Below are 24,024 nucleotides of genomic sequence, written 5' to 3' on the forward strand. Positions count from 1 at the left end.
CCATTACTGCGGTCACGATCAGACTTATACACCACTATACACATCTACTATGGTAAGCTTTTATAGACAGGATCATATAACTATATAACGTAAACAAAATATGCTGGTATAATGGGACTTGAGAGTCTGGAGGCGGCCGACTCGATACGATGCCCACGGTGACAGGCGCAATGTCTCGCATCAGAAGATAGCGGCGCGTTTAACTCCCAACCGCGGATGGCACTCACGTGAAGGGAGCGCTACCAGCCGCGACCTCGATGCTTAGAAGCTGTCATAGCGGCGCCTTTGAACTCTCCACCAGGGCCGACGCTGGCCTCCTCGCCAAGACCCTCGACCCTCTGTCCTTCGCCCAGGCGGCCGTCTTGCCGCTGGGACTCAGCACCGTCGCCATCGCCATGTTCCAGACGCACGCCATGGCGCTGCTCCTGCCCACTGCCCCGTCTGCAGCCCAGAACAAGGACAAGGACGGCAAGAAGGTCTTTCTCGTCGGGGGCGGCCGCCCCAGCGTCGGCAGCTGCGACATCCAGCTCGCCGCCACGGCCGGCACGCGCAACCAGGACTGCTGCCAGAACCTCAGCGTACGGTGGGTCTTCGACTCCTGCGACGAACGTCGAGGATGCGATCGTCGAAGCCCTCCGGGGCCGCGAGTGTATCGGCCCAAGGTTCTCTCCTCAGCTGACTGTCTCCTGCCGCCCCAGCCGCTCGGCCTGCGACTTGTACACGACGCGGCGGATGGCGTTGACGGGCTCCTTGTTGGCAAGCAGCGGCAACTTGACCAGGCCCGACCGCTTCCGCCCAGCGGCCTCGTCGTCGAGCATCGCGTTCCCTGGCCGCGCCCTTGAGCTTACCGAACAAGTCGACCAGCTGCGCCGTCGGCAGCCGGTACTTGATGACCGGACATCCCGGGGAAGCACTTGATGCTCTCCTGCTCATCGCGGTTCGCCTCGCAGCGTTCGGTAACCCGGCCCAGGTACTCCTCGGCACCGTCACCGTCGCGACCACGTACGGCTTGTAAAGCACGGCGCCTGCGTGCGGTGGTTCTTGCCGGGAACTCGGCCGGATCTGCATGACTTACGCGGTACCGTCCCTCCAGACCACCTTCGTCTAGATGACGGGCTCGGTGATGATACTGGCCCCGTGCTCTTGACACAGGCGGTCCGGGAATATGCTGGAGCAGACTACCGAGGAAGCCTAGCCGCCAGCCGGCCCCCGAGCTTCCGAGTATTCTTGGGTAGAATCACGCACCTGTCGGCGAGCACAAGCCAGCCAAGCCAGCCAAGCGGTGTGGTAGTCGTCGCTGTCGGTGGGAAAGGCAGTGGCGAAGACCATGAGTTTGAGCTCCTCCAAGCCGGGGAAGGGGGCCACCATGTTCTCGGAGCCCACGGTGGTGAAGGCGTGGCCGATCTTGGCGGTCTGAGTCTTCATTATGCCCGGTGGGAGATGTAGCCGACCTGCGCTGCCGCAAGACCGACTGCGCAGACGGTGCCGTCGAAGACGCGCACTAGACAGATGACGCCGCGGAGTTCGTCACACCACGAGTCCACCAGCAGCATGCGCAGGGGTTTCATGTGGTCGCCCTCGAGCGCGGGCACGTTCTCGACGAGGGGCACGAGCGACTGGACGTTGAGGCCCGTCTTGGGGCCCACGCCGATGGCGGTGGCAGAACCGGGCTCGGAAATAGCCTCGAGCCGGTCGAGGACACATAGGACATCGGCGACGCCCAGGTCGATCTCGTGGATGACGGGCAGGATCTCGAAGCGCTCAGCGAAGGCGCATAGAAGTTGGCGGCTGGCGGGGCGGGATGCCCTGGCTGACGTTGACGAGCAGCACGGCGCCGCCACGGCTGGCGGAAGACGCGGTCACCTCGGCGCGTACGTCGACGTGCCCAAGGGTCTCGACGAGGTGAGGGTATACCATGGAGCCGGTCTAGGCCATGACGGCCATGCCGCGCTGGTGCCCGGCGAGGACGAAGCCCAGCGCACGGGGGAGGGCAGTGTGGGCGACGGGCGCTAGGTGGTTCGAGGGGCGACCTGACAGGAGGCCGTAGGAAGTCTCGTTGGTTGTAGACCAGCCGAGGCTCTAGAACGGCGGGATGGCGCAACCTCGAAGTCGCGCAGCGCGGGCAGCCGATCGCCGAGGCTCGGACGGAGAAGTGCGGCGTCGTCCACGCGGGTGGATCGGGCAAGTCACCCTCCGGGTCCGAAGACGGCCATAGTTCAAGATCGTTTGGGGGGCATACACTCCGAGCAGGTCGACGATCTGGTAGGATCCGACTCGTCAAGGCATCGGCCCATCGTCGGGTAGGCTAGCATATAGAACCCGTAGGTGCAAGCGGTTTTAGGTTTCAAGAAATCGGCCGACGAGGCGTGCACAAAGCGGAGGGTCGGGGGAGAAGTCGGTGGCTCGTGATCGGGGTAGCGTCGTCTGCGCAGCGGAGGCACGTCCTTCCTCGCGTCGCGTCGCCTCGGTGTCTGTCGCGGGCGCTGGCTGGGTGTCTTCGTGGTCGGAAGCGCGGCTAGGTGGAGTCGACAGCACGTGCGCGCGTCTCACGATGCGCGTCTCGATGCGCACTCCATCCTGCCAAGTCGCCGACGCATCAACTGGTTACCCACCTGCACCATCCCCTCTTGGAACTCATCGAGCACAAGTGCACGCTCTGTTTCTTCGGGCCTGCGGTTCGAAGACCGGTTGTCTCGTCCTAGCTGCCTGTTGCGCGCTTCGGAAATGCTGCCGAGCGGCCAATGCAGATGCCTGTCTAGACGAGCGCACTAGTCATGCCCACAAAGACTGCCGCAGAACCAGCAGCCGCATCCCTCCAGACTATTCTACGGCGAGACACATGGCTATTCGTTCGACCTTCCTTCTAGACCAAGCAACATCTACGGTCTCTGCATTGCCGCTTTGCAAAATGTATGTCGACGCAAGTCTCCGCAACTAAGGCCTCCGCGAATCTGCCCACGACCCCGACGCCGGACGAGCAGCCGAACTTCGCTGACCTCAATACGTTGTTTGACAGCGTCTCGACCCAAACGCAGATCGCTTGCGCCGCGCAGCGTCTTGTTGCTAGCTTGTTCCCTTTCACGAAGACCGAGACACGCAAGCTCCATGTCGGTACCCAACCGTATAAACGTGTTGCGTGCCAGACGTTTCTGCCCCGGAACTCGGCCACCGCAGCTATACCTCTTGCCCTTTGTCAACTTGAAGCACATCGACTACCAGAGGGCCAATTCGCTCCAGGTGCACGGAGCACCAGCCAGTGAACCCGTTCGCGAAATAAATAAGCGGCGATACAGCTGCCTCGTCCCCACCCCTCATACCTCCAGAATGCCGACGAGGATCCCTACATTTTGGTCGTGATGATCGCGCTGGCGCAATAGGCCGGAGTAAAGGAGGCGGAGACGGAGATACGGGCGGTTGCGACCTACACGCAAGAGAACGAGTGCCACTGGCGAGACACACTCTCCGTCTACACGGCGACAGTGTCTTAGGCGCTCCCAGCTATGTTCCGTGATCTAGACTATACCGTGATCCACGTAATATCGGGTTTACCATTAAACACTAGAAAGCTGCGGCATTCCCAATGCTGGGGCTGGCGGAGCACTTGGGACGGCTGCTGGGCAGTAGTCCTCTCGCGACTCACAACCGCTACCTGCGAGTCAGTACGGATATAAAAAAAATTGAAGCTCAACTACGTAGCTTCCAAGTCCTTCCATGGGATTGCCCTATAAGCAATAATAAGGGCTTGAGATTTCCAGAAAGCAATATTTTCTGCAGGAAGGCTTTCATGTACGCGCTTTGCAATATCTCCGGTCAAGGTGTAGGTCCCATCGAAACCTTTCGATACAGCCGACAACGATGTCAGTTCGTGAAAAGCATGGCTTAATCTTGTGTTGCTAGAATGGAAAACGCCGGATCTTAAGGCTAATCCGCTATCCACCTCTTGGATTTCGCCTCTATGATCCCACCGTTTTCGCGGCGAAGCTCCACGAAGCAGAAGATCAAATGGGATGTTGGCGGACGCCGAGAAGAATGTTAGGAGTACCAGTAGAATGCTAGCATCCTCTGAATAGGTCTTGCTTGTCCCGAGGATAGCTGAAGACACAGCTACCAAGGAGGCTTTCTAGGTAGGTTCAGTGCTAGCAACTGTATGCCAAGCTCGAGGTGCGGATACGCTGCCTAACCCACGGCTGCTTCGGTTGGATTGAGTCTTTGGCATTGGGACAAGATTACTATTAGAGAACGGTAGAAGCCTGTGTGTCTCGTCGACGAAGGAGTGTTCTACCAGTAGCTGTTTTAGTGCTTTGTCCACAATATGGGTAAAATCTAGGGTTCTCTGGAAGATGTATGTAGTCGTGAAGAGATAGGTGAGGGCAGATTGACAGTCCTCACTTCTGGCTCTCCCAGCTGAAGACTAGTGGGTAAAGAAGCAAGCGGACTTAGTCACAGGCTGGGCTTACTTCGAGGCAGACTCCAGCAGATAAAGGAGCCCCGTAAGCTCCTGTGCGTTGCGCTTGGCAATGGACCTAAAACTCTGAACAATCTCCACCCATTTTCTCCCGATACGGAGAATTTGCTCAATTTTCGTAGTCGTAACCTTATCATCTGGGCATTCCTTCTGGATCTCCTGGGCTATCGAAGAAATAGAGGTATGCTTTTCGTGTAGCTGCGCGAATGTGTAGCAACAGATTCTCCGAAATAACTTTTGTGTCTGGATGTTTCGGTCGCTTCGCTCGATAGCGAGAAAGAGAGACGCAGCTTTGGAGCCACTCGGATATATATCGAGACAGCAGTCGATTCTAACAATCCCCCCAGCCGAGTATGTCTTTGCGAGATTGATAACGTGAGAGCCGGGTAGTGTCGGACTAGACTGCGACGACTGTTCTGTGGGGAAAGCAGGGACTAGGCTGCTTGGCGAGCTTGTCGGCAACTGTGGGCTCGGTCGTAGAGGTCGTGGAGGTAACGGCTTGGGGGCGGGCCTCTTGTTCCGAGGTGTTGGCCGTTGGGTCTGAGGAAAATGTTGTTTTGCTTCTGCCCAAACCTCTTCCAAACGCCGGATATGAAGTTGTATAAGTCTCACTTCACTTCTGCTCGTAAAACCAGAGCGACAACTTACTTCGTCCTGGGTGATGTTGTGGAACTGCCTGTTCAGAAGTCTATAGCAGAGACAAGGCATCCTGATTACGGCGATTAGTGGATTTAGCGCTGGTCCATATTTAATAGTCATGAATCCCGTGGTCTGGAAGCTAGAGTAGTGGAGAAGCTGTTCAGGTTTAAGTACCGTAGTATCTGGGGGAAGGGGCTTGGGGGCGGAACAGGGGGGGAAGGCGTGTGCTCCCTAAGCTCCAGGCCCCACGCCCCACCGTATTGTTAACTCTGGTCCTTGTTTATGGTGTCGGAACCTCGATTTAATGATCTTTAAACCAACTAACGCCGACCATACGATCCGGTTTCTCACAATCGCAACAGGAAATGACCTTGCGCGACGAATCTTTACCGATTTATACTAAGGATCTGTTTTATATTCAGGTGTTTATTAACACCTTCGAAAATACAAGTAAGTATTAGGCGTTGGTATCGGGTTCTTGTTGTACTTTCCATATTGGGAGCTCATCGCTGGCACATTCCTCGCTCTGCACACACGGTTGAGAAGAGCATCTATGGCATCTGAAAGCAAAAATACATGCCCACGGATTGGCAGCCAATATGTACACTCGCTCTCGCTGTTTTCTACCCCTCCAAGATCTACCAGAAGCAGCCCTAGCTTTCTGCCTTTCTTCTCTCGGAACTGCCGACCTGCTTCCGGAGGACCACTGCAAAAGGCTTATTCGCCCTCTCAACTAGCATGTAAAGTCTCCTCGTCTAGTGATCTTGTATTACCACTCCCTCGCAGTCCTCGCATGAACCGGTGGAAGTTTCCCCCCTAGAAAGAAGGCCGCGTGCAGGCAGCCCAAGAAGTGGCTGGCCCTGCGAGTGCCGACCGCAGTCTGTAGCAGTACGGATTGTGTGTTTTCAATAGTGCTTCATGGGAGCCTGGGAGTTTTGGGGCTCTTTCCTTGGTCTGCATAGGCCGTTCTATCTCGTACCGCGCCCCTATATACTGGTTAAAACGGAGATATAATAATGTGGAAGAAGTCCGCTGTTCCGGCTTATGTTTGAACTATATAGCCGTGACGCATATTTTGACGTAGCTAAATAAAAACCACGGGGTTAAATCCCGGTCTCAGGAGGCCCCCGTTTCCCGGATTCCGGAACTTGTATGCTAAATGTCAAAAACTAAAAGCTAGTGGTGAGTCTGTTTATTTTCAGGATTGCCGCTTAATTCAGATTCAGTTGCGCAGCTTAAGGAGAGGAGCCTCGATTGCAATTGATATTTATATACTATCGCCTGGCTACCTAAACCGGCGCTTCTATTCGCAAGAGCCTTTATACAGTAGAGGCAGCTCACTATGGACGCAATGGATTGGGAGCCTCATTATCCCACACCTCGAAGCGCCCGGCGTAAGCGTTCAGACTTGCCTTCGTGCCGCCCATTACCAAGGTCCACACGCCCCGCTCGTTATATAGGCCTGAAGAGCGGATCACCTTCGCACGATGTAATGAACTCCAGAAAACTTCGCCAGAAGGAGCATTGTCAGCTGCGAAGTCGACGCAAGCTGCTACAGGAGATTTTATCTAGGTTCGTGTGGCAGACCGGACTTCAAGATCAAACCATTCCAATTCGTCCAAAAGAACGCAAGCCTCTTCTTGCCGATCTAGACGACCGTGCGGGATTTCAACCATCAGGGTCAACAACATGTGGTCACCTCCGACCCAAAAGACCGATTTTCACGTTTATTAGAAAAAGTGGCGCCTTTCCATCCCCGCGCCGTCATCTATCGACAAGTTTCCTATGCGTCGAGTTCTGAAGCAATGGGCGTGCCCGCTATATAAGAGTTAAGGAGGTAAGGAATTACGAGTTCAACGATGTTATTCTAAAGGCGTTTGTAGGGGTGAGGTGTGACGGCCAGATCTATTACCTAGCAAGGATCATGGTTCTTACACCGGATAACCAGGGGACCACGGGCTAGTGGTCCCTGAACGTACTACAAGACTGCTCGCTTCGAAGCCGTAGACTAAATCCTTTTCTTTCCTCTCCATCTTCCTTATTTTCGTCAATAGAAGCACCTGCCTATGGTTGTAAAAATACATCTATCCCCGCCATACTGTGGTACGCAAGCTATAATTCGACAGAAAATATATATCTGTCGCGAGCATACTAGATGTACTGTACGTACATAGGTATCACCCTGAGTGCCTTCACGTCTTTGCGCATTTGCCGTTGACCAAGGCAAGCGACGAGCCACTTTTTCACCCCGCCCTATCCCCTCCGGGAAGCCTTCTCTTAGCACGTAACAGACAAGAGCCAAAAACGTGTCGTCACAGATATTAAAAAGTCGCTTAAACGACAGATAACGTCTCGTGATGTGTGGGTAAGAGGCGATTCGATAGAAGGAGAGGGAACTGGACGTGGGGCCTGGATAAGAGACGAGAAAACTGGCGAACATGCGGCTGGTCAGACTAGTCCAAAGGCTAGTGAGTTCTCAGCAGGCAGCAGTAGACGTAAACCAATCAGGGGAGCGTAGAATAGTGCCGAGGTAAATCCGGCAGCGACCGGACACTGTAAGGACCGACGCGTTGCTAGTACAGCGCGCTTTCTGATTATGCAAATCAGTCTCGTAAGACTACGACTTGGGACCTGAGCTCATCGCCATGGCAGAACAGTTTCGATCAATCATAGAGGAATATCCTATCGGAAAAGGACTTGTTGCCTTCCGCGCCTCTTTCAACCTCATTTGTGAAAGCAAGAATATCACTTGCTCACCCGACGCGCTGGTTAATCTTGATCGAGAAGGTAAAACTACATAACCTTTCTTCACTCAGGCTGCTCTCTAAAACCCTTCCAGATATCCAGGATCTTGTTTCTAGTCTACTATCATCGCTGCAAATCCTCCCAATAACACGCCTATTGCATTCGAAGTCAAATCGTGGCACCCTCCGAAGCGATCTCCTCCGACTTGTCTCTGCCGCCGCCTCCGACGACTTCGACTTCGATAGCGTCCGACCCCTCTTACAATTAGTACTTACCGACGACCCAGATGATTTTCTCATATGGAATCAAATCTACAAGACCCTCACGGCATCCACTCCACCTCCACAACCAATAGCCTCGTCTCTCCAACAGACCCCATGGCTCCGGAATACTAGCAGCTTTGTGAACTCCTCAGAACACAGGAAATACGTCGATGGCGTGCTGAAAGAAGAGCTGGGCCCTCTGTATGTTGGGATCCGGGACCTTCAGACTGTATTCTTCCGAGGTATCGCAGACCTGGACACTGCGTCCGAGGCAATCTTTAAAACATGCATGAACGGTGAAACTCCACTTTTCGATAAAGGATGGCAGGGCTGGCCAGCGGACGCCAACGAGAAAGACGTACTGCACTGGTTTGCAGGAGTGAGCGACAAGCTGGCGGAGTTTGCGGGGGGAGTACCGCCCCGATCAACGAAAGCAGCGAAGACCCTTAGCCATACCGAACCAACCGATTGACGGGTCTGTGGGGAAGCGCAAGCTGGACGTCGGTTATGTGAGCGACCCGAATGCGACGCAAGACTCGAGATGTCACTGGTCCCAGATACTGGTGCCTGGGGAACTTAAGAGCAACCCGGCAGCAGACAAGCCATCGGACGCATGGCTTGATCTTGGAAGATATGCGAGGGAAGTTCTTGCGGCTCAGGACACTCGTCGGTTTGTTCTAGGCTTTACCATCTGCGGATCACTTATGAGGGTTTGGGTATTCGACCGACTCGGCGGGATCGCATCAGAACATTTTGACATTAACAAGGATGGCCAACAGTTTGTATCCACGTTACTTTGTTTCTTGTGGATGGATGAGGAGCAACTTGGATTCGATCCCTCAATTAAGACAGTAGATGGCCAGCGGTTTATCGAGATCGAACGAGACGGCTTCACGGAGCGCATCATCATCGACGGAGTGATGCAGCGAGCTCGATGTATAGCTGGCCGGGCGACTACCTGCTGGAAGGCGCACTGCGAGGGTAATCCGCAGAAGCCCCTTGTGATCAAAGATTCATGGCAATACACGGAGCGCCCGGAAGAAGGTGAACTGGTCTGCGAGGCGACTGTGAAGGGTGTTGTCAATGTGGCCCGGTACTACCATCACGAAACTGTCCAAGTGCTTGGTATGGACGACGATATTCGACGCAATGTCCGCAAGGATTTGGACATTACGAAGGCGGAAAACTACGGACAGCGACGTTCAGCACCAGTGCACATGAGCGGGACAGTTATCTCCAGAGAAGGCCGGAGCATCACAGCAGGCGTGAAGCGGTCGTCCAGCCAGACCGGGTCTTCGCTCCCTCCGAGCAAACGGTCATGCTCTACCTCCCCAATCAAGATTGATAGGAATGCCTTACCAAATCGTATACATCGGCGGCTCATTGTTAGTGACTATGGGAAGCCTATCTATGAAGCGAGCTCTCCAGCCGCCCTGCTTGGCGCCTTGGAAGGATGTATTGATGGCCACGAGTCCTTACATAAGGCGGGCATCCTCCACCGGGACATTTCGATCAACAACCTGATGATTAACGAGGCTAATGACGACTCCTCATGGCCTGCCTTCGTGATTGACCTGGATCTAGCCATCAAAAAGCAACGGGTTGTTGCCTCGGGGGCAAGGGGCAAGACAGGTACGCGGGCGTTCATGGCAATCGGGGCGCTCCTGGGCGAACAGCACTCTTTCATGCACGACCTCGAATCATTCTTCTGGGTCTTACTATGGGTATGCATCCACTACGACGGGCCAACGCGCGCGAGAGTTATTACAGCTTTTGACACCTGGAACTTCGTCGACATGGAGGAATTAGCGAAGTTGAAACTGGGCACAGTGTCTGACGAGGACATCTTCCGGAGGACCACAGTGGACTTTTTTACCGAATACTACAAGCCGATGATCCCCTGGGTCGGTCGGCTGCGGAAGGTGGTATTTCCAGCAGGTGGGAGATGGAAGAAAGAGAACGAGGGTCTGTATGACTCGATGAAAGAAGTCCTTCGGCAGGCTCGGAAGGATCAGGAGGGAACGACAGATAGTTAATATTGATATACAGTACATACATATAAGACAGGGTTGGCACTGTATATATACGAGCTAATTGCCAACAGCTTCTACAGAACATGACAACCCGTCCAAAAACCGGTTGCACCAACCTGGACACAATCCTGTCACCGTAGCCCCAGACTGGCAAATACTGTATTTGAGGTGTCGGGGCGCTTGCCGTGGTGCACCGTCGAGGTCCCCTGTCTAGATGGCGCCGTGCAAGTTCTGCCCAGCTCGTGATTATCGAATTCGAAGATTCGGAAAGGTTACGTAGTCTAGGTGTTAGCTATTTGCTCAATGCGGGTCTACCCACTTCAGTTTAATATTGCCTGTTAAATATCTTAGCCGCGCAGGCAGTAGTGGCCTGAAAGTGGTCCATCCCGGGACAGCCTCTCGACAATGAACTCCATGGACCATTTTCTTCTGCGAAGCTGTGTTATTAAATGTATTACCGTATGACCCAGCAAAATAACGGCTGGCTACGTGGTATGTACTATACTGTACATGCAGCACGCAGTCCCCAAGAAGTCGGCCGATTTGGTGGCAGAATCGACTGCGTCGACTGATGTAGGCGTACAATTTTTGCCGAATGCCGGTGGAGTCCTTGAAATGCCCGACCTCTACCAATTTAGATGTCGCTTCAGCAGGTACGAGTCCTTGTGTGTGTCCGTGTTGGTTGCCGCTCCGGGCTCGTCGGGGTGGCTTGGATGGGGCTGGCCGCGGCTTGGGATGAAGTCGAGACTCCCGTTGCCGTCTGCTTCTAGGGAGAGGGCGAGGGTGCCAGTGCCTCTTGACACGTTCTGGCCATTGGCGTTCTGGCCATGGTGCCCAGATATGTCACGTTGTCGTTGGCGTCCATCGCAGCGATGAGTTGATTGATCTAGAGGTAGGTAGGTGAGTAGGTGGGGTTATCTCCCCAGTCCTTAGCTAAGCCTGACTCTACGCAATGCTGGAGTGCTCGAACCCACTGCCAACCATAATAACCCCGCATTTACCGCCCCAGCTCCATCTCGTCTCCCACGACGACCACCGGTGGGGGATCCCTTTTTTCCTAGTACTCCGTACAGTTAGTTGAGTAAAGAAAGCACCAAAGAAGTACGAGAGCACACGGATGGAGTTGTACACCTCAGCTCCGTGCTTCCGTGTACTACTAGCCCTACCCGACCTACCAATGGGGTTGAATGACATGCATTCAAACAGTGACAACGCTAGGAGAAAATGATTGGTTGCCTACGGCTCCTAGTGTCTGCCTGGGTCTGCTTGGCGGAACGACTGCCCAAACCCAGGCCCTAAGCACTGTAGCTTCCGGTTTTTGCCAGTCATAGCAAAGCCTGCCTGCCTGTCGTCCCGCTGTACCCGGTGCCTCACTCAGCTGCCAATTCCCGCACCGTTGATCCATTTGCGGGTGGAATGGACTCCATGACCAAGCGGCCGCGGGGCTTTCGAAATGCTCCTGCCTCCCTTCATAAATGGTCTTAGCTATCAATAACAATGAGAAGCGTTGCCTTGATTACGTTACGTTGCTATCCGACCGTCTCCTGGGGCCGTCTTGATCATTGTGCTTGGATTAAACATGTACACCTTCCACAGTCGATAAGGCGGCGCAGCTGAGTCAAGTTTATGAGTACAGCTTCGGGCAGTGTCGGCTAAACGACTCGTATGGTTCTCAGCAAGGGATGCACTTCGGAACGGATGCTTCGCAGCCATGGTGGCTGCACCCCTGCTTCGCGCCCCTTGCAAGGCGAGATGCGCAGGTCTGGAGCGGTCCATTTCCTCCGCCCCTATACTGTACGTTGTAGTTGGTTTTTGGGTTGGTGCCCTTCTATGCCTGCCTGTAGGATGGTTATTCTGGTCTGAGTTAGACGGTAGGTCTCGAGCTTTGCCGAAGATTTGGATTGCGGGAGTCACGTGGAGCCGAAACTCGCCCTCTCCGGTCAGATCTCCTAGGGTCTGTTCCAGCTTGTCAACCCAGTCTTGGACGATAGACTTGGGGGTGAAATGACCTGTGGGCCCACGGTGACGTAGTCAAGGGCCAGTCGTCTAGTCTTCCCCCTCTCTCACACGGGCACCTGATCCATAGGCGTAAGGATGCGAGCATGGCCGTCTACCGTCCTGGCTCGCGTGACGCTTCGGATGAGTCTTAACATCTTCTATGGCATCAAGCAGCCGAGATCGCGTCACGATTAGCCCAATGGCCACGAAGGACTTGCCCAAGCCCATCTCATCTGCCAGGATGGCACCGGCTACCTGTCGCAACGGCTGCGTTGGAATCCAATACACCGCGTATAGCCGGTAGGGATGCAGTGATAATCTGGTACTACGGAAGTGTTATCTGTGTTCTTCAGTAATGCTAGTGTTTCCGGTATCGTGCCCGAAGAGACGACGGCAGCGCCTCCAGGAGCTCTGGTCGACCTGGTCCATCGCGGCGTGCATAGTGTGGACGTCTTCATCCTCAATCTCTTCCTGTTCATGCTGCTGCTCTTCACCTGGCTGTACTGCATCGTCTCCGGTCAGGTCAATAACGCATCAAGCCGAACCGGAATCCGACCCTGCAAGAGTAGGCTGCGATTCGCCAGTCTCGCTAGTCGATAGCGAGTTTCTACTTTATTAGATTCGCGATCACCAGTTATATCTAAGTCAACCTACTTACACGTGGTATAAAGTCCGGTATTGGGGTGATTTTGGCGACAACCTTCTTGGTACGAAACACCATCTTTAGGAACGATAGTAACTCGCAAGCCCAAGGACTGGGTTATCAATGGGTGGGGGAAGCAAGCTAATGCAGATCGATGTGCGAATTCATTATTCAGAATAATGGCACGGTCATGTTGGACTCGAAGGGATTGAAAAACTGGACTCCACATCGCGTCACTGGCTTCATGTCCAATCAGCAAGGTGCTACCCAACCGAGGGAGGGTGAAACCCACGCAAAAACGGTAAGGGGAACACATCAAGTTTTCACCAACGACAAGATTGGAAGAGAGGAGTGCCTCATGGACTTACTTCGGACCGAAGACATTTTACCAGCGATAAACTAGAACAGAATGAACGGGAGATGCTGGATGGATGGATGGATGGATGGATGGATGGATGGATGGATGGATGGGACAAAGGCAGGACTGATTGTTCAGTGATTTGATTTGTACAGTGCTCATGGTTAATATTTCATTAGAACTGTCATTATCAAGCTGAATATAGCTATTCTAGATCCCTAGATCATTTTTACTGAGCCCAGACGGCACCTACGCCCAACCACTACTTCCATCTATTAGGCAATCTTTCCTTCTTAATTTTGTATTAACACTCCACGTTGTCTATCGGTAACTAGCAACGTCCTAACTAGACACTATACTCGGTGCAACAAAAAGCATCCAAGTAAGATTGTAATGGAGCATCGGATATTTCCACAACCTCAAGGCCTTCTTTACCCTCGGCAAAACCGTATCGGCAGAGCAGCCCGGCTATCCTTGCCTTTTTGACCAACTCCAGCATCGTGCCGGTGAGACCACGAGCTTCCTCTTGAAAGGTTTTCCAGAAGAGCTCTTCCAACTCATGCTGGCAGTCGTAATAGTGCCACCCGCCAGAGTCCATCCAGCCAAGGAAGTTCTTTAGGCCCTAAAGTGCGAATCCAAAAGGAAGGACTCTGGCCTCGGCCCAATCGAGAATTCCCGTGATGTTGCCGGTTGTATGGTTGACGAGTATATTCATTTCGCAGAGGTCCCCATGGCTGATGACAAATGGCAATAGACCTGAGAATAGAGTCGGCAGGTCATCACGAACTAGGTTCACATTCGATGTAAACCGGTAGGGCAGGTCATGGGCCAGACTGTCAAATTTTGAGCTGAATTCGACCTTAAGGGCGCTCACAACCTCTGGACTTAGACTTTGACCGTGGTTCCATGATTGAGCGAAGAACCTACTGATTGTTAGTGCTTCCACGGTTTACAGCGCAATGGAATATGTTGTACCTTGCCAGGTCCTTAATTGTGGTTTTTTGATGGGCCACGGCATCCGGTAGCAGTACAGAAGAGGTGTCGCGCGCAAGTATGTAAGGCTTCCCGTCAAGGTTGTTCATCTCGTAAACGTGGACAGGTCGAGATTGGCCGATTGTTCCGTGATCTTGACAGGAGGCGCGAAGCCCGGGTGGGCAGTTGTTGCAAGGCCAATCATCTCCATGTCTAGGGTAGAGTCTTCGCATCGGAATTGGAACAGCTTCTTGGGATCCGCCAGACCCGCTGTTATCGTGTAGCTGAACATGCCTTGGATTGGAACAGGGATAGCTTCACCTCCCCCATATGAGAGACAGCCATGTTGTCGCATTGTTGCCTCGTGGCATCCGTTTTAGATTCGAAAAAAGAATCCACCGAGTCGTCGAGTCTATACGCAACAGGCATCGTGTTTAGGATGGTGTTGAGATAATGATAGAAGAGTCAGGGAAATAGCGCCGCGTTCGCAAAGGGATGAATTAAAGTGGTTGGGGCCTCCTGACGGAGCCCAGGTACGGCTCTAAAATTCATCCGCAAAAAAAGGGGATGGCAGGGCGGAAGATACATAGTAAATCCAAGTACGGAGTACAAAGGTCACTACGTACTAAGTCGGATAGGTTTGTAATTCGTGTACTGATCTAGACTAACCGTATCCGATTAGGCTACTTACCAAGAACAGCCGGGGCTCCAAGAGCCGAGGGTTTGCATTTACATACATAGAGTATGATCGATCACAGCTGGGAAGCTTATCTGTTTGCTAGCCGTGCTCTGCTGCAGATGTCGCCCCAATACGTAACTGGGTTCAGTTCTATAGCGGTAACCTCTGACATTTATCCAATACCTTACTAATAAAGTATGTATTGTGGCTCCAGCTCACCAGCTAGCCACCTGAGGCTGTTGCCGCCCCATGAGATTAGCTAGCAAAGCAGAGATAGAAAAGCAACAATGCATTGTCGGGCCTTTGGTCCAAACAGGTTATGAGCCCTCATTGCTCGCCTGCGGCAAGCTTCTATTGCATATTACGATATATTCAATGTTCTTTTATCAAATTTGAACCAATTCGTTTTCTCGTTCCCTGCTGATTTAGGGCGTTGAAACGCGATTTTGGCGGTGCTCTACAGTTACGTACTACCTTAATTTCATTCAATTTCACCTTGACTTCACCTTGATTCTGACGAGATCATGGCCGACAACACGAAGAGATTCACCCTGGCGCCAGTTGTTACGCTGAAAGGGGAGAATAATCGTAAAATATGGAAATTGCAAATCAAACGGCACTTGAAAACCTTCGGCTTGTAGCCACACGTCTCTGAAGGTGTTCCACAACCCGGAGGTGAAGCAGAATATGGCCAATGGGACCTAGAGAGAGTTCAGGCCATGCTAATATAGACGGACTAATCCAAGAAGCCAATACCAGAGCTGGTGCCCGTGTGGTGGATGCCTAGGCTCAAGAAGATGAGAACATCCCTCATGCGGAGCATGAAGATTTGGCCAGTCTAAATGAATTCGTGGACTGTGAGAATGCGCAGCTGGTTTGAGCCAAGTAACAGTCGCAGCCTATGACGGCGATGTATCTATATATCCACAAGCTTTGCAACAAGCTTTATAGCAAGTCACAATATTGACCAGTCGCCTGATAAGCGATACAGGCAATCTTCGAATCCCACCTCGATACCACGAGGGGGCCAGACAGGGAAACGTCTCGGCACTACTGTACCATGTACGAACGCCCAATCAACTCGGCATCAGTAACTAGCTGTATAGCTTGATGCTGACAAGAGGCGTATCTTTCTTCTCGGAATGCACTATGGATACCGTTGGCCTGGATGACCTTGGGAGATCACATGTATCCATTCATGATCTATGGTGATGTTGATGTGTTGGCGGGAAGCACCCTAACTAATTGAACAAGGCCTATGTGGGGTCAAGCTACACCACTAGCCACATGCGCTGTGGAATACCTCCAACAACATATATACTGGATGTATTGTGAAATCTCATCAGTATGTATAAGCGATACAAACGGTACAGTAAAATCCAGGTTTAGCGACTGTCCTATAATACCAAAACTTTGCGCCGTGGGGAGAGCGGGGTACCTAGACAGTGTGAACAATAGCACAGGGAATATCCCAACTAAGCAGGCAGGCGCTAGATTACCCGACTCGCCGACCCCGCTTGTACCATGGCTAAAATTATTATTCTTAGCAGCCAAATCGCCGACCCTGTGATTTCATCATCGCCGAGACTCACAAAACTCGCCGTCGCCCGTTCGGCGCACCACCAACAAGGTTAATCACAGCATGGCGCCGACAGGACCTCTCCAGCCTCAAGGCCAACTGCCAAACGTGTGTCACAATGAAGTACTTCACGAACCTCATCAGCCGCACCACCCCCACCACCACGAGCCGCAGGTCGAGCCGCAACACCAGCAGCCCAAAGGCCAGTCCAAGGTTGTCGGGCTTCATGATGCTGAAAATTCTACCACCTCTCCCGAATTGCACCTTGCGTATCAGGATCTCCCACCAAACGCCCAACTCATTGCCAATTTCCTCTTCCACTTCAATGCGCACTCTAGCCTAGAGGAATCCAAGGTCTTTACCCTCCACCCGGCCGAATTCAACATCCTAGAAGCCAATGACTTCTGCCAACAATTGCTAAATACGAAAGCTCACAGCTACGATTACATCCCTCTGCTTTATCGGTTCACTCTTATCATGACACCACCCCGACCCGTACACGATAAAGCAGTTCATAACCTTATGCAACTAATACACTCGGCTTCAACTAATGCTCTCCAACAATCAACATTCCCCGCCTCTCTTGCTAACGCCCGGCTTGAATTGGGGTTCGGTACGAGTGAAATTCTCGTCAAACAAGACGGTATCAGAACCAAATCGTACAAACTTCCCGATGGCGAAATTGTATTCGATAAGCCCGGCGAGGTCATCCCAGCTTTTTAGTTAGAAGTTGGATGGTCTAGCCCGACTCCCATTGAGAAGACCATCGCTGCTATGGACGAACGACGGGGCCGACCGGCAATTGCATTTCACATCAATCTCAAATATGACAGCCAGAACCCTGTTCCGTCAACCGCCAATGCCATCGGTCTCGAAATCATGCGCATCGTGGAAACAGAAGATACATGGCAGACGGTACATGACTTTTCCTGCAAGGATATCCGCCAACAGAACCCGGCCGATACGATCGAGTTCTTCTTATCGGATCTGCATGAGGACCTTCCACGAGAGCCTATCGAGTTGCGGTATGGTCAAATCGTTCAAGCGGTCGACGAGGCCATCGAGTACCACCTTCGCCGCAACAAGCCCGAGACATTACAGCGCTTTTCGAAAGCCAGGCTTGCCCGTAGCATCAACGAGACCAGCCGATCAACACCTGGCTCTGATCAAAGCAACGACGGCGACGATAAGGAAGACAACAGGGAGGACGACAACAAAAAAGAGGATCCATCCTATCGAGGCAGTGTCGCCCAACCGACGTCGTCACGTCGCTCCTCTCGCTTATAGACCAGAAAACCGTGTGCGAGTTAAGAAGACCTTTACGGAAGGTAAAGAAGGGGAATATTATTGGCAATTAATAGGGTCCCATCACCCTATACCACCACACACACCCTCGACTTACCTTCCCCCTCCGTTTTTTTTTTGTCATGGAAACTGGACGTCCGTAGCGTACATAGCCAGGTAGTTGACAGATACCAGGCTTGACGGAGGTGCGTTGGCAGGTACAGGGCCTATATGCGGCAATTTCAGGGCGGTGGGGGCGGGTAGAAGGATGAGGCCGTGCTTTAGTGGGTGCCGCCGCGACGAGCACTGAACGGGGGCGCTGAAGCGCCGCAACAGTGCACTATAGTAGCTAGCATAGCCACAACGTCTGCATGAAGCTCAGGCCTCGGGTCGGACGAAAAATTGACCATCATCATCATCACCGTAATAGCTGGCGTTTTACAGTAACCCGATCATTAATCCATTCTATAGATGGGGCCATCATTAAAGCAAAGTTCCGAATAATATCTCAGAGCTACGTGCCTACAGCACCTTGGGCGGATGTAAACAGATTCTGTTACACCCCGCCAATTTAAATACGCTAGGTGGCATCTCGAATGGTCTAACTGCGCCGCTACCTACATCGTACTTCCACTCAAGCTATGTTCAGAGCTGCGGCAGCTCTATTATTACTGTAAGAACGATGACAGTCTGAAGCCACAAAACAGCTACACATCTGATGGATCCACAGGCGACACGGCAGTAGAACCCGCTGATGCACTCTTGTTGGATACTAGACGACACGATCAATCTACGCCACCTACAGATCCATCTTGCTCTCCAACTGTTCAAGTCGAATTAAAGGTCACGAGCACTAGGTCCGAGCCTACCTTGTTCGCGATTACGGCCTGCCTGGAAGAAACTTGCCAATTATGCGCTATTCACCTTCACCTAAACAGGAGCCGACTTCTTAACCATGAATCTCTTGATTCTCTCCAGTCCCTGCAAGTCCCCCTCTGTTTCGCACTCCTCTTTGTCGACCCAACCAGGGGTGTAGCTTCCTCCGAAGCCAATCATCCAGATATTTTCATTCTTGTCGACAAGCACATTCTCCGGTTTCGCGTCTCCCCAAACGATCGCAGCTGCGTGTAGCTCCGTCATGCACGTGTCCAAACCCCGTGACCAGGAGGAAAGTGATCCAGCCGAGCAAATACCGCTGCGTACCCTAGCCGATAAAGATGCCGTCCGTTTCGATGAAAGTGCACAAAACTCCAATTAGTCGTGGACCCAGAAACGTACTCGACTCCGCATTACTCTCATCTCTGTCCAGCACAACTCCATGCAGGCGGCCAATCGGTAGGGCGGCCCGGATCTGACCCGAAGAGCCCCAGGAACAGGTCGGTCTACATGGAACTGAGTCCATGGGTTGGTGTGCTGTACTTGGGGTCGTTGCCCAGCCTCCGCACGCTGTTCCGGAAATATAGGGCGCTGGCTAGGAAGCGGGACTTGGTGGATTCGATATTCGGCACACCGTCTGTATGGACTTGGCCGCTATGGGAGTATCTGTCGCGAGGGCCGCGGGTGGCAGGTATTCGGCGTGGAACTGACCGAGCATCCAATCTCGAGGGTGTTTTTGGTGGCGATGGCTGTGCCGTGCATATCTTCGCAGACAGCGACGACTAGGTGTGTGAAGCGTGTCGTCGTCGCCTAGGACCCTGGGTCTAGGTCTGGGCCATCGTCGCCGTTGGCCGGCATTCTCGTCTCTTGTCTCCGCTCTGCGTTTCGCCAGGGCTAGTGGTCAGTCGTTTCCAAAAGGGAGGGGGATGCATACGTGCGATAATGATGATTCAAATGCAATGCCGATCTCGTCCCTTCTCGTTCCGTCTCTAGTACTCGGAGCGAAGGTGCTGTATCGCAAGCTGCGCAGGGGTAGTAGAATGACTGGGTACGTGGGTGACAATTCTGTCCGTGACTGAGGAGGGCGAACCCTCCAGCGACGTCGAGACGAGTTCCAGCGTACTCCCAATCCTACACCGGCAACATTATAGAGCCGGAGCACCTACGCCAGGAATCCAGAGACGGAGACGGGGCAGAAGCAACAGGAGCATTTGCGACAGGCGAAAAACCCTCACTTTTGTCTTCTGTAAAGGGCCGGGGGTGGGGGGAATGGCGGGTCGAGACGATGAAAGATAAAGATGTAGTAGGTGTGGTTGGGAAATGGATGTGGAGAAGAGAAAGGAAGGGATGGAGGTTAGAAAGAAAGAAGCTTAGGTAAGAAGTCAAAGGCTGCATGAAGTCTGAAGTCCTGGTGTGTGGCATTGCAGAGATCTCATTATCCCTATCACTATTAAGCCGCTACGGAATCGATCCTTTGTCCTGAGCAGGCCGCTTTGGTGGACCTTGTCTGCGCTGGACGTAATGTCTTTTACACGGGATCTGCTGGATGCGGAAAATCGACGGTTCTAAAGGCCTTCACCAAGCGCCTGAAAGAGATGGAAAAGAAGGTTCATACCCTCACCCCAACTGACAATGCCGCGCTGCAGGTCAACGGAGCCATCTAGGTCTTTCAGAGTCCCTGGTGGAGAGGGAAGACTTCTGCCCCTGATGGAATGGAAGTGTTGTCGGGGGTAACCTCGAGCCTGCCAGAGAAAACTGAAGGTTGGTGTTGGACAATGACGGTGAATCAGGGACTGAGAAGCAGACATGCGCACCGATCTGTGGATTGATCCCTCAATGCATATATCTACAGTAGCTACCATGAGATATTCACTTCTGATAGGCCTCCCCACCAGAGCCATTTGCGGTCGATGAGATGATCTGTCGATTCGCTTCATCCGTCCAGATTGCTGCAACAGGGGCGGGCGGCCTGAAACCCGACTTCGCGGTGTCATTTGGACAAGTCTGGGTCGATATAGGTCATTATCCCCATAATCTCATATAGTACAATGCTAAGATGGCTTTACAATATAGATCAGGTGGATTTCAGTATTTCTCAGTTGTCGTGGTTTGGGTGGCCTATAATCGACTGAAGTTTTCAGGGCAACGAGTCCACACTAACTGTGGCCAATAGTACGGTTTCTAACGATATAATAATAACTTTGAACGTGGGACCTCCACAGCCTTTAAAGAAGGCTCGGTGTAAGACTTTGTGCCCGATAGCTCGATAGTCACCCACTGTCTTCGTTCCGGCTCACAGGCTGTGACGAATGGAATCTTACCCCTCTGTAGGCAGAAGATACAATACTATTAATAAAATAACTTGAGAACATACTTCTAACACATACAAGTACTCGATCTCTACGATGCCGTACTATCCATTCAGTTGCTCCTCCCAACAGTCAACCAACTTCTCTAACCGCTTAAGAAGTTCCTCAAATCTGATCAGGTTTGGATCCAAGTAGAAGGTTGACACGCTAGATGCGTCATCTCTCTCCTTGTGTGTATTGATAGTTACCGTATCTGGGCCTGTCTGGTCTTTCGGTTGTGAAGAGCTGTGAAGATCATGAAAATTTGATGAAGAAGCAGTGATCTCCATCCTGTTATTCTCCCTATTCCATCTTGCGATTGGTGAAAGGCCGTCGAAATCATGCATGTTGACGCGAGTATAATACTGTATATTGTGATCATTAAGTATGAGTTCCTGTTAGCCGTACGGCCTGCATCGCACTACATGATATATAGACAATCAGTTTCTAGGGCTGGGTTTCCACGGGTTGCTTTCCGTCAGCCAGTTGCGATGGGTTGTGTACGTAGTTTTGATGAACCTAGAGTACAGTCGAATTCGAAATCGGTTTCCGCTTTCTGAAGTTGAATTATTTATTTAAGTCGGACCCACCCTTGTCTTGGCGCTGACAGGTACTTTGTGAGATAAGTGCGCTACATCGGATCATCAAGAGTACGTATCGAGCAAGCAAACACCATTTTTGAAGCACGTTGTAATCGCATAACGTATGCAGCTATTGAATGGTCCATTCTTGCGGATAGTGGTGGACAACCCGCTTGGGCCAACTGTAGCCTACAACCCCGCTCTGGGAGGCGCCCGTAGGTCAGGCAGGAAGACGACCTTTTCGTAGCCCGCCCGCAATGTGCTACCATCAACATGCATCACCATCCGACGGGCGTTTTCCTTACGACTCCAAAATATGATTGGCACGACGTGCAGATCCCGTGACTGAATCAGCCTCATGGTGACAACCCCGACCATGGCCGCAATGCGTGCCTTGTGCTGGACTCCTGTTCAGCAGGGACGGCCCAGCCTACGTGGCCTCGCCAATTTCGCATCCTCCCGACGAATCCTCCATCCCAGTCGATGCCATACGAAGCGCCAGTCGAGATCCGATGGCTGAAGTATTCGGCACCGCGGCCAGCGCTCTCGCCGTCATCGAGTTGGCAGCAAAGGTCACCAAGCTCTGTGTGCAGTACGGGAAAGATGTTTCGAACGCGAGAGACGATATCGGACGAATCAGTACGGAAGTGACGAATCTGAAGACTGTCACCGAGAGCATCCGCCAACTCCTAGGCGGCCCTCAAGAGGCAAAGCTCCGCACATCCCGGAATCTATACACCGCATTACAAGATGGGCAAAGAGAACTTCAGAGGCTGCAAGAGGACCTTACTCCCGGGAAGGGCAGGAAAGCGATGAGACGAATCGGCATTCGCGCTCTGAAATGGCCATTTCGGAGTGAAGATGTTCAGAAGAAAATCGATGTTTTCCAAAGATGCTCGCAAACAGTTTCTTTGGCTTTGCAGGTTGATCAGATGTGAGTAGGATGTTTTATTTTCTATAATATAACGCTGATTATAATGTTTTCTTAGAGGGTTCGTACTCGAAACACACGACAGGGCCATCGAGATCCAACAAGACGTCAGACAGCACAATCGAAAAGCAATCCTCGAAAAACTCCCTATCGCACAAGGAGCTGCCTTCGACTCCCACGCCGAAGAACACAATCCGACCTGCCTTCCAGACACTCGAGTCGATCTCTTGCGCGAAATCGACGAATGGATTCAAGACCCGAACGCCAAAGCGATATTCTGGCTTAACGGCATGGCAGGAACGGGCAAGTCGACTATCTCGCGTACCCTAGCGAAGATTGCGTTCAAAGGCCGGTTCCTCGGCGCTAGCTTCTTCTTCAAACGGGGTGAAGGAGATCGCGGCGGCGTGTCCAAGTTCTTCTCTACCCTAGCGGCGCAACTATGCTCACAGGAACCGGCTGTCATACCGCAAATCCAGGCAGCCATCGATTCTGACTCTGCTATCTTCGGAAAAGCGATGCGAGAACAAATCGAGAAGCTTTTATTTCAACCGCTATTGAAGATTTCAGGAAATACACACAAAGACCGCACTCTTTTAATTGTCGTCGATGCCTTGGATGAATGTGAAGACGAAAAGGATATTAAACTCTTAATCGACCTGTTTTCGAGCTCGAAAACGATACAATCGCCACGACTTAAGATCTTTCTTACAAGCAGACCCGAGCTTCCTATCCGTCTCGGTTTTACCGCGATCGAAGGAGCATACCAAGACCTTATCCTTCACGAGGTCGCTACATCCGTAATTGAGCACGACATCCAGGCCTTCTTCAACAGTGAGCTCACGCGAGTAAAGAATGACTATAACGCTTCCGTAGCAGAAGACCGACATATATCATCCGCCATATGGCCAAGCGAAGACGACATGCGGATCTTGGTTAAGATGGCGGTACCGCTGTTCATCTTTGCCACTACCGTCTGTCGGTTTGTCGCTGACCGAAGACTCGGGGACCCTGCAGACCAATTACAAGAGATTATAAGCTACCGGGCGACGGCTCAAGACTCTCAGCTCGAGGCAACATATATGCCTGTATTGAATAGGCTCCTCAGCGATACGTTAGGCAAGCAGAGAAAGCACATCGTTAAACGGTTTCGATCAATTGTTGGGCCAATTATTATTCTCGCTGAACCCCTTGCCCTAGCTTCCCTGGCACGGCTACTAGGTACACCTCCGGCGACGATTGCCAACACTTTGGACCTACTTCACTCCGTTCTCAGTATCCCCGATTCATCTGAACAACCGATCCGATTACTGCATCTATCCTTCCGCGACTTCCTTCTCGACCCGGAGAAGCGAGAGAGCAACCAGTTCTGGATTGACGAGAAAGAGGTCCATCGTCGGCTAGCCACGGAATGTCTGCGAGTTATGAATAGCTCGCTGCGGACGGATATCTGCCAAGTACAAGCACCAGGGACGACACTCTCCGATATCGACCCCCAGCGAATCAGGGAGCACCTGCGGCCAGAGATACAGTATGCCTGCCGCTACTGGGTTTACCACCTAGAACATTCAGGCACACAGCTCTCCGATAGTGACGAGGTATACAAATTCTTAACCCGTCACTTCCTCCACTG

The 24,024-nt window shown here is 52.4% G+C and overlaps 10 protein-coding genes across 10 annotated transcripts; 7 read left to right on the forward strand and 3 right to left on the reverse strand.

Moving 5' to 3' along the window:
* Window positions 1–257: 257 nt before the first annotated feature.
* Window positions 258–842, forward strand: PG994_015359 (uncharacterized protein; the record flags this gene model as incomplete). The annotated part of the gene is made up of 1 exon (XM_066866766.1): window positions 258–842. One exon carries the CDS (start codon window positions 258–260, stop codon window positions 840–842), a length of 585 nt encoding a protein of 194 aa, XP_066707680.1.
* Window positions 843–1,104: 262 nt separating this feature from the next.
* PG994_015360 (Translation factor guf1 mitochondrial) lies at window positions 1,105–1,917 on the reverse strand (the record flags this gene model as incomplete). The annotated part of the gene is made up of 4 exons (XM_066866767.1): window positions 1,105–1,191; window positions 1,246–1,404; window positions 1,452–1,751; window positions 1,816–1,917. The coding sequence occupies 4 exons, from the start codon at window positions 1,915–1,917 to the stop codon at window positions 1,105–1,107; spliced, it is 648 nt and encodes a 215-aa protein (XP_066707681.1).
* Window positions 1,918–2,912: 995 nt separating this feature from the next.
* On the forward strand, window positions 2,913–3,377 carry PG994_015361 (uncharacterized protein; the record flags this gene model as incomplete). Its single annotated transcript, XM_066866768.1, has 3 exons — window positions 2,913–3,107; window positions 3,175–3,264; window positions 3,324–3,377. The coding sequence occupies 3 exons, from the start codon at window positions 2,913–2,915 to the stop codon at window positions 3,375–3,377; spliced, it is 339 nt and encodes a 112-aa protein (XP_066707682.1).
* A 4,372-nt stretch (window positions 3,378–7,749) lies between these two features.
* Window positions 7,750–10,148, forward strand: PG994_015362 (uncharacterized protein; the record flags this gene model as incomplete). The annotated part of the gene is made up of 3 exons (XM_066866769.1): window positions 7,750–7,891; window positions 7,944–8,524; window positions 8,550–10,148. The coding sequence occupies 3 exons, from the start codon at window positions 7,750–7,752 to the stop codon at window positions 10,146–10,148; spliced, it is 2,322 nt and encodes a 773-aa protein (XP_066707683.1).
* Window positions 10,149–10,771: 623 nt separating this feature from the next.
* Window positions 10,772–11,010, reverse strand: PG994_015363 (uncharacterized protein; the record flags this gene model as incomplete). Its single annotated transcript, XM_066866770.1, has 2 exons — window positions 10,772–10,966; window positions 10,993–11,010. 2 exons carry the CDS (start codon window positions 11,008–11,010, stop codon window positions 10,772–10,774), a joined length of 213 nt encoding a protein of 70 aa, XP_066707684.1.
* Window positions 11,011–12,384: 1,374 nt separating this feature from the next.
* PG994_015364 (uncharacterized protein) lies at window positions 12,385–12,743 on the forward strand (the record flags this gene model as incomplete). Its single annotated transcript, XM_066866771.1, has 2 exons — window positions 12,385–12,443; window positions 12,497–12,743. The coding sequence occupies 2 exons, from the start codon at window positions 12,385–12,387 to the stop codon at window positions 12,741–12,743; spliced, it is 306 nt and encodes a 101-aa protein (XP_066707685.1).
* Window positions 12,744–13,766: 1,023 nt separating this feature from the next.
* PG994_015365 (uncharacterized protein) lies at window positions 13,767–14,471 on the reverse strand (the record flags this gene model as incomplete). Its single annotated transcript, XM_066866772.1, has 2 exons — window positions 13,767–14,067; window positions 14,236–14,471. 2 exons carry the CDS (start codon window positions 14,469–14,471, stop codon window positions 13,767–13,769), a joined length of 537 nt encoding a protein of 178 aa, XP_066707686.1.
* Window positions 14,472–16,437: 1,966 nt separating this feature from the next.
* On the forward strand, window positions 16,438–17,097 carry PG994_015366 (uncharacterized protein; the record flags this gene model as incomplete). Its single annotated transcript, XM_066866773.1, has 1 exon — window positions 16,438–17,097. The coding sequence occupies one exon, from the start codon at window positions 16,438–16,440 to the stop codon at window positions 17,095–17,097; it is 660 nt and encodes a 219-aa protein (XP_066707687.1).
* A 51-nt stretch (window positions 17,098–17,148) lies between these two features.
* On the forward strand, window positions 17,149–17,661 carry PG994_015367 (uncharacterized protein; the record flags this gene model as incomplete). The annotated part of the gene is made up of 1 exon (XM_066866774.1): window positions 17,149–17,661. One exon carries the CDS (start codon window positions 17,149–17,151, stop codon window positions 17,659–17,661), a length of 513 nt encoding a protein of 170 aa, XP_066707688.1.
* A 4,314-nt stretch (window positions 17,662–21,975) lies between these two features.
* Window positions 21,976–22,401, forward strand: PG994_015368 (uncharacterized protein; the record flags this gene model as incomplete). Its single annotated transcript, XM_066866775.1, has 1 exon — window positions 21,976–22,401. The coding sequence occupies one exon, from the start codon at window positions 21,976–21,978 to the stop codon at window positions 22,399–22,401; it is 426 nt and encodes a 141-aa protein (XP_066707689.1).
* Window positions 22,402–24,024: the final 1,623 nt, after the last annotated feature.

This window comes from Apiospora phragmitis, assembly GCF_038363925.1.
Source record: "Apiospora phragmitis strain CBS 135458 chromosome Unknown utg000016l:1.0-887042.0:1.0-888152.0, whole genome shotgun sequence".
NCBI lineage: Eukaryota > Fungi > Ascomycota > Sordariomycetes > Amphisphaeriales > Apiosporaceae > Apiospora > Apiospora phragmitis.